Here is an 8,378-nt window from a genome sequence, read left to right as displayed (position 1 = left end):
TTCATTCTCTGGTCGCTACTAGTCAAGGATCTATCTTCCTGGAACAGTTAGTGACATAGAGACATTAAAATGTTTTTTTTTTTTTATTGTATTTGAAAGGGGAGGAGATAGATAGATAGATAATCTTCCATCTACTGTTTCACTTCCCAAATGCCTGCAACAGCCAGGACTGGATCAAACCAAAGCCAGGAGCCTGAAACTCCAATTGGGTCACCCCCATGGGTGGCAGAGACCTAAGTACTTGTGCCATCACCTGCTGCCTCCCAGGGTGTGCATTAGCAGGAGGTTGGTCAGAAGTGGAGTCAGGAATCTGATATGGGGTGTGGGCATCCCAAGCCATGTCTTAACCACTGTGCCAAATTTTCAACCCAGCACATTCTTTTCGTTGTGTTTGTGGCTCTCCCTACCTGCTCCCCTAAAAATGTAGAACTGATTAATGAGAGACTCAATCACTCACAGAACATTTTCTGGGCAGGAGAGGGCAGCCTTCATTGGTTGGGGGCAGGAGTCTGTAGCTCAGAAGGTGGGAAGGTGTGGCAATAGTCCAGGTGAGCACAGTCATGGTTGGGAGAAGCAGTCAGTCACAACAGACACTTTGAAGGAAGAATCAACATGATCTGTTGATTATCAAGACAGTCTCTTTAATCTTGCTTCTCACTGAGAGCTATGTACTAGGTGCTGGAATTGGTACAGAGGGGACCAGGAAAATGATTTCGTCCTGGAGCTTGCCTTCTGGAAGCTGATCCTCTTATGGGAAAAGCAAGCCACAACCAACACAGCTGGAATCTCAAAGGCAGAAAGGATCCAGGAGGCTGGCTGCAGAACCAGGACAGGTTTCCTGGAAGTGGGGTGCTAAGCTGGGCTTTGAAGGGTGGGGTTGTCCAAGAGTGATGGAGATGATACCAGGGTATTGGTAGTGCTGGTGACAGAGATGGGTGGACCAGCTGGGATTAGAGCTGGGAACATCCTGGTGGTCCCAATGCAGGTGGAAAGAAACCCTGCAGGCCCTTTTCTTTGATGAGTGATTGACCTGGGGTCACAAGATGACATTCGTAGGTGTCAGAATGAATGGATTCTTTGCGAGGAGCTGGAGGAGGATGAAAGTTTCGGGAGAGATTCAGAACACAGCACAGCCTGGGAGGTGGCTGCAGTGATTGTGCAGCTAGCACAGGCTAGCTCCGCGAAACAGTCCAAGGGGCGTCAGCGGTCTCCGCATTTGGGGACAAAGGGACTGGAGACTCGAGCGCAAGCCACCTGGTTCCCTCGGGGAGAACCCGCGGGTCTCCGAGGATGTACTTGTCCCAGGATTAGGGTTGTGATAGCACTGTGGGTGATACCGGGCTGCGTCCAAAAGGGGTGTCGTCTTCGGTAGATCTTCCTTCTCCCACCAGAGGGCCCGGGGTCACCTCGGTGCTTCTAGCGGGAGGCGCTGGAAGCGGAAGCCCGTGGGGGGTCCCGGGGGTCTGTCGCTCACCTGCCCGGCCCCGCCCCCGCCCCCGCCCTCGCGGGCTGCAGTGGAGGACTCACAGTCACCAAGGGGCCTGTCCTGCCCAGGCCGGGCGGTCCAATCGCATCTCCCCGATTTCCCTCCCCTGGCGCGCGGCGGCGGCGGCCCGTGGATTCGCGCGCGGGCTCGGGCGGCGCGAGCCCGGGCGGCGCGAGCCCCCGCGCGCCGGAGAGTGGCGCATGCGCGGGCGTCCTGCGAGCCCGCTGAGGCGAGCCGAGCCGCGGCGGTGCCGGGAGCCGAGCGGCGGAGCTGTGAGAAAACGAGCGGCGGCGCGGGAGCGGCGGCGACGGACAAGTGGCGAGCTCTTGGTTGCGCCGCCTGGGGCTGCTGCTGGGCCGCCCGCGAAGCCTCGCGGTCCGATCGTGGCGGCGGTGGCGGTGGCATCCCGGACGGCCTGCGAGGGATGCGCCGCCCACTGCCCCGCGCCGCCTGACCACCCCCGCCGCGTCTCGCGGTGCGCCACAACCGGGCCCGCGGCCGTCCCCGCCGCGCTGTCGCCCGGCCGCCGCGCCCGCGGGGCCGCGCCCAGCCCGGCCATGTGGACCCCCACCGAGGAGGAGAAATACGGCGTAGGTAGGTGAGGCCGGGGCCTGGCCGCGGCGGGAGTTCCGGGGGGACGCGCACCGGCTGCCCGCCCTGCCTCGATTCGCGCCCTCGCAACCCCGGTCCCTGCCCGCAGGCTGCGCGGCCTCGGCGCGCTACTAGCGCGGGGTGGGGGCGGGTGCGGTGCGGGGGTGGGCGCGGGTCTCCGGGTGCGGGAGAGCGGTAGGGGGCGCTGGCGGTGCGGCCTCGGCAGGTGCGGTTCTCGGGAGGGGCGGGCCAGGCCCGGGCAATTGCCTGAGGTTTCTGGTGTGGGGCGCGGGGCAGTTTTACCCAAATAGCCAAATTCTGGGAATCTGTATTCTATGCTCCAGAACCTCAATTTTAATGAGTTTCCGCACCTCAGTTAGTGGGCCCAATGTCTGTTTATTTTTGGACTGGAATCTTACCAAAAAAGAGGGGGATGAAAAACGTTGACATCATTTTCCTAGTTCAAAATTTTGCAGATATTTGCTTGCAGATGTTTGATCCGTTTTAATTTGTTTTGCCTTAGGTATCAGAAATAATGATCATACATTAGGAAATGTTTTTTGAACCTGTATCAGTGTCTAGTGTTATTACTTAAAAAAAAAAAAAAACCCTGATTTTAGATGAAACCGTTATTCCTCTTAAAATCCTCCTTTTATCTGTTGTGTTAAACTCTAGAAGCGAAATATTTCTTTGAATGTTCAGCTTGTTTAAAAAAAGAATATTCAATAATTTGAGAGTGCTAGTTTTACAGTGTGTTTTGTGGCAATTAGGATAGGAGAGTTCAGTCAACTACACTGCATTAAGTGGCCTATCATCTTGTTCGATTAGAAACCGATTTAAAATGTTGAGTGTGTAGATTTTATCTTTGAAAGCTTGTAACTAGGAAACTTTAGGTAGGGAATCTGTCTAAACATAGTTTTTGCTTTCTATTTTTATTGCAGTGTAACTATCAAGATTCACAATTCACTACAAAATAACTTTAAGTCTGCTGTGGTAACATTTTTAGGAATTGAGTTCATTTAAATTTAAGGAGTTGCAGAGAGGTCTTCTATGCTGGTAGAAAATCTTGTTTGGAAAGGTAGCTTTCTGAAGTTTTTAATTAGCTGTGCTGAGATGGAAGTGATAAAAGGAGCCCTAGTCCTCCAGTGTTGAGAAAGGATTGGGAAATGATGCGAAGAGCTGGGATTCACCTCTAGGGACATTTTACCCTTTCTATTAGAGCATACACTAAATACTAAGTTGAGTCTGTAAATGAGGATTTGGTAGTTCATCCTCTCCTTAACTTGCTCTCAGAACAGCTTAACTAGAATATCAAGTAATTCATGTTAAAGCAGTCAGCTACCCAGTAGCATCTAAGAGTTTTTCTCTGTCTGGGAAGGAACACTCAAGTAGTGGAGATGATGAACTTTAGAATCCTGGCTTCTTTTTTACTGGTGCCCAGGACAAGTTACTCTACATCATTTTCTGCAGAATTTGGGATAATACTTAACTATGTTACTGGGTTGTGAAAATCAAAGGAGAGCATATTGAGCACTTCATAAGTGTTCATTTCTTCTCTTCTCCGTAGTTCTCAGGTAACAGTGGCGCTAGGTGTGTTGGGGTCAGCAGCAATGCAAAGTAATCAAGATAGGCATGTAGTCTGTGAATCTCAAAGAACTAGCATTTACTTAGCAAGATGGAATGAAGTTCTTGCATCTATGTGCTTAGCTTTAGAAAAATTGTTATTCCCTATGGAGGAATACAACCTTGAGCACAGGACTGGACTTAAATGCTTGCTAGAGGGGCAGTAATTCTGAAGACTTCCTTAGCAGCTGTGGTTTAGTATAATTTAGATGCCTTTTCTGCCAAACAAAGCAACTCCCTCCCTGTTTTCTCTCACAGCTTTCTTCTGTCTCTTCCTCACTTAGGATCTAAATGATTTTGTTTAAATTGTTTAAAACTTGGGACACATTTTTCCCATAACATTTTATTGCTGTAGTCCTAGGACTTTTCAATAAAACCCAGTGCAGCCTATAAAGTAGCTTAAATATTATATTTGTAATAAGAAAAACAGTCAATTAAAATATTTTAGTTGCATTGTTAATTGCTGTGAGGGCTAGCTTTGAAAATTTAACCATTTTCTTTGTTCCTATGAGAAAATGTTTTGAGTTTCAGCTTCGGTTTTTATGACTAACTTGGAGCACAGATTTCTAACTCTTATTTGCTAGCCTGTAATCCTGCAGCAGAGAGGGAAAACTTATATTTATTTCCCAACCATTTGGAAAAATGTGAGGAGCACCTCTTTGCCCTGATATTGGTGAGGGAAGGAGTCTCCTGATGCAGTGGTGTGAAGTGGCTTTTTCCACTGTACCTATTCGTCTGTATTTGATAGTGGTAAGGCTTTTGAGATCCTATAGTAATATCTTACTGCCTTTTATATTTTTAATAATATAGGGTTTCTGTACAGGTTATAATGTTCTGAATTATTTGGTTCATTTAGGGCTAGAAGATACTTGAGATTCTCTTTTTATTGCAAAATTCTGTGATTGTCTTGAGGGAGTGAGGAGGGCACAACTCTTTCAAAAAATTATTTTCATACACTTGAAAGGCAGAGAGGGAGGAAGGGAAGGAGGGGAACAGAGAGAGAGATCAGTTTCCACCTACTGGTTCAGTCCCCAAATACCTGCAACAGCCAGGGCTTGGCCAGACCAAAGACTCAAGTTAGGGACTCCTTTCTGGTCTCCCATGGGGGTGGCAGGGGCCCACGTACTTGGGCCATCTTACACTGCCTTTCCAGGCATTTTAGCAGTAAGCTGGATTCGAAGTGGAGTAGCCGGGACTAGAATTGGCATTCCGATTTGGGATATGGGTGTCTCAAGCAGTGGCTTAACCTGCTATACTACAACATTCACCCCTACCTGTTTTGGAGGATCAGTGATGCTGGTTACTGTCACTTATCCTATGTAGATTCCCAGAGTAATCCTAATAGTATCTTTGTTATACAGACGAAGAAACTAGATCTCAGGGGTTTGTGTTTTTTTTTTTTTTTTTGTCCTTCAGCAATTGTATATCCCCTTAATTTTCTTCTTGGCAATGGACAATATTTTCTGTCTTTGTCTAGTATTACAAAGGGACTGTTCTTCATTGAACCCATTAGCCCACGTTTTCACTCCTTATGTCTCTCTCCCTCTTAGAGAATCTCTGCTTTCCTTTCTGTTGCCATAAATGCTCGGAAAGTCCTGCATGCTACTTTTTTATCTTTCCAAGAAGCTTCTTACTCTAAAATGTATTAGGTGAGAAAAATTCAGCTATTTTTGTGAAACACCTGTCTTTCCTGATGTAGATTATACCCAAACTACCAAATATAGAAAGTAAAAACCAAGAAAATACTTTCCTCACCCTTTAACAGCAACAGCAGCAAACACTAGCAATAAATAAAATAAGAATGTTTGTAGTTAAACTCATGGAATAGAAAAGTAGCAAGGATTTGCGTATATATGTATTAGTTAGATATTGTAGAAGTGGAAACTGCCTCACACGGCCATCTGGTTTATTCTATTGTTGTGAGGTAAATTGTTTTAAGAATTCAGTACATTTATTGCTTATTCTTTCCTAATTGCAACTTAATAGGTCATGAAGATTTTTCCCATTACCAACCAGAATACCTTACACTTTAGATTTGTGTGTTACATTTTCTTTTGTAATTTGAAAAAGTAATCCATGTTATGTGCCTTACTTTTTTTTTTTTTGGCAGATGTAATTTTAATTGACTAATTACAGGCTTAATTCACCACTAATTATAATGTTCAACAAATAAAAAATAGAAATACCACAGTTCCACAGAAGTATAAACAAGGGCTAGAAATGACAGTCATATTATAAGGTGTCTTTTTCATTCATATACTTTTTTTTGTATTCTGTGTTAACTGCCACATATCAGTAAACTTGTCTTTTTGAGATTGACCTTTTTCACTGAGTATAATGGTTTCCAGTTGCATCCATTTTGTTGCAAAACAGAGGATTTCATTCTTTTTTATGGCAGATTAGTAGTCCATAGTGTAGATATACACTGCATTTTCTATATTCAGTCATTGGTTGATGGGACATCTGAGTTGATTTCATATCTTAGCTGTTGTGAATTGAGTTGCAATAAATATGGGGCTACAGATAACTCTTTAAAATGTTGATTTAATTTCATTTGGGTAAGTTCTCAGGAATGAGATAGGTCATATGGTAGACCTATTTTCAGATTTATGAGGAATCTTCATACTTTCTACCATAATGGTTGTACTAGTTTTATATTCCTACCAACAATGAATTAGAGTACCTTTTCCCCCATATGCTCAGCAGCATTTATTTTATTTTTGAATGATAACCATTCTAATTGGGGTGAGGTGAAACCTCATTGTGGTTTTTATTTGCATTTCCTTGAGTATTCCTGAATATTTTTTCATGTGTTTGTTGGCCATTTGAATTTCATCCTTTTAAAAATGCCTGTTCATGTCCTTTGTCCATTTATTTTTTTTTTAAAGATTTTTTTATTCATTTGAAAGTTACAGAGGGGAGAGAGGAGAGAAGGAGGGAGGAAAGGAGGGAGGGAGGGAGAGAGAGAGATTGATAGAGATTGATTTTTTTATCCTCTGGTTTAATCTTCAGATGGCCTCAATGGCCAGAGTTGAGCCAATCTGAAGCCAGGAGCTTCTTATGGGTCTCCCATGTGGGTGCAAGGGACCCAAGTGCTTGGCTCATCTTCTCCTGCTTTCCCAGGCACATTAGCAGGGAGCTGGATTGGAATTGGAGCAGCCAGGATTTGAATTGGGAGCCCATGTGGGATTCTGGCACTGCATGTGGCAGCTTTACCTACTATGCCAACAGCACTGGCCCCTTTTGCCCATTTCTTAACTGGATTGTTTGTTTTGTTGTTTTGAGTTTGTTGCGCTCTTTATAGATCCTGGGTATTAATCCTTTATCAGTTGCATACTTTGCAATATTTTCTCCTGTTCTTTTGGTTGCCTCTTCACTTTGTTGAATGTTTCTATTGCAGTGCAGAAGCTTTCTTAGCTTGATGTAATCCCATTTGTCTGTTTTTTGCTTTGATTGCATGTGCTTCTGGGGTCTTTTACATGAAGTCTTTGCCTATGCCAACGTCATACAGAGTTTTCCTGATTTTTTCTTCGAGTAATTTGATGGTATCAAGTCATAGATTTAGATCCTTGATCCATTGTGAGTTGATTTTTGTATAAGGTATAAGGTTTAAGGTGTAAGGTATAAGGTACAGGTCTTGTTTCCTACTTATGCATGCAGAGTTCCATTTTATCCCAGCATGATTTGTTGAAGAGACTGTCCTTTCTCCAGGGATTGATTTTAGCCCATTTCTCAAAGATTAGTTGTTTGCAGATGCATGATTAATTTCTGTTCCATTGGTCTACATGGAACACACATGGAACACACATGGAACACAAAAAGTCTATTTTTGTGCCAGTACCAGGCTGTACTGTAGTACAGTAACTGTCCTGTAGTTTGTCTTTTGAAATCTGGTATTGTGATACCTCCATCTTTGTTTTTGTTGTTTAATATTGTTTTAGATATTCAGAGTCTCTGGTATTTCCATATGAATTTTAGCATTGTAGTTTATAGATCTGAGAAGAATGTCAGTGTGATTGGGATCACACTGAATCTGTGAATTGCTTTGGGTATTGTGGACATTTTGACATTAATTCTCCCAATCCATAAACAGTGGAAGATTTTCCCATGTTTTAAAGATTTATTTATTTGAGAGGTAGAGTTACAGACAGAGAAAGGGAGAGACAGTGAGAGGTCTTCCATCCACTGGTTCACTCCCCAAATGGCCGTGATGGCTTGTGCTGCGCTGATCCAAAGCCAGGAGCCAGAAGCTTCCTCCAGGTCTCCCACGTGGGTGAAGGGGCCCAAGCATTTGGACCATCCTCTGCTGCTTTCCCAGGCCATAACAGAGAACTGGTTCAGAAGAGGAGCAGCTGGGACATGAACCTGCACCCATTTCAGATGCCAGTGTCACAGATGGATACTTAACCATGCCACAGCACCAGGCCCAAATTTTTCCATTTCTTTTGTTTCTTCTATTTCTTCCTTTTGTAATATTTTGAAATTTTCATTAAAGATATCTTTCATTAAAGATCATTTCATTAAAGAGATTTATTCCAAAGTGTTTAAGTTTTATTGTAGCTATTGTGAATGGGACTGATCCTAGAAGTTCTTTCTCAGCCATAATATTGTATGTGTATACAAAGGCTATTGATTTCTGAGTGTTGATTTTAGATCCTACAACTTTTCTAACTCTCTT

The 8,378-nt window shown here is 44.2% G+C and overlaps 1 protein-coding gene across 14 annotated transcripts in view; it reads left to right on the top strand.

Annotated features, from left to right (window-relative positions):
* Positions 1–1,316: 1,316 nt before the first annotated feature.
* DOCK3 (dedicator of cytokinesis 3) overlaps positions 1,317–8,378 on the top strand; it is a 506,159-nt gene continuing 499,097 nt past the window's right edge. For 7 of the 14 annotated variants that reach the window (XM_051852374.2, XM_017343846.3, XM_008260712.4 and 4 more), the window contains exon 1: positions 1,655–2,080. In XM_051852374.2, coding sequence (XP_051708334.1) covers positions 1,687–2,080 — 394 coding nt within the window. In that variant the 5' untranslated portion in view covers positions 1,655–1,686. Of the gene's footprint in view, positions 2,081–8,378 lie in introns of all 14 variants that reach the window. The other 7 variants (XM_051852373.2, XM_051852369.2, XM_051852371.2 and 4 more) reach the window with 3 other exon arrangements.

This window comes from Oryctolagus cuniculus, chromosome 10 (genome assembly GCF_964237555.1).
Source record: "Oryctolagus cuniculus chromosome 10, mOryCun1.1, whole genome shotgun sequence".
Lineage (NCBI taxonomy): Eukaryota > Metazoa > Chordata > Mammalia > Lagomorpha > Leporidae > Oryctolagus > Oryctolagus cuniculus.
The sequence above is the reverse complement of the archived record's forward strand: the minus strand, read 5'-3'. Positions and strand labels throughout refer to the sequence as shown.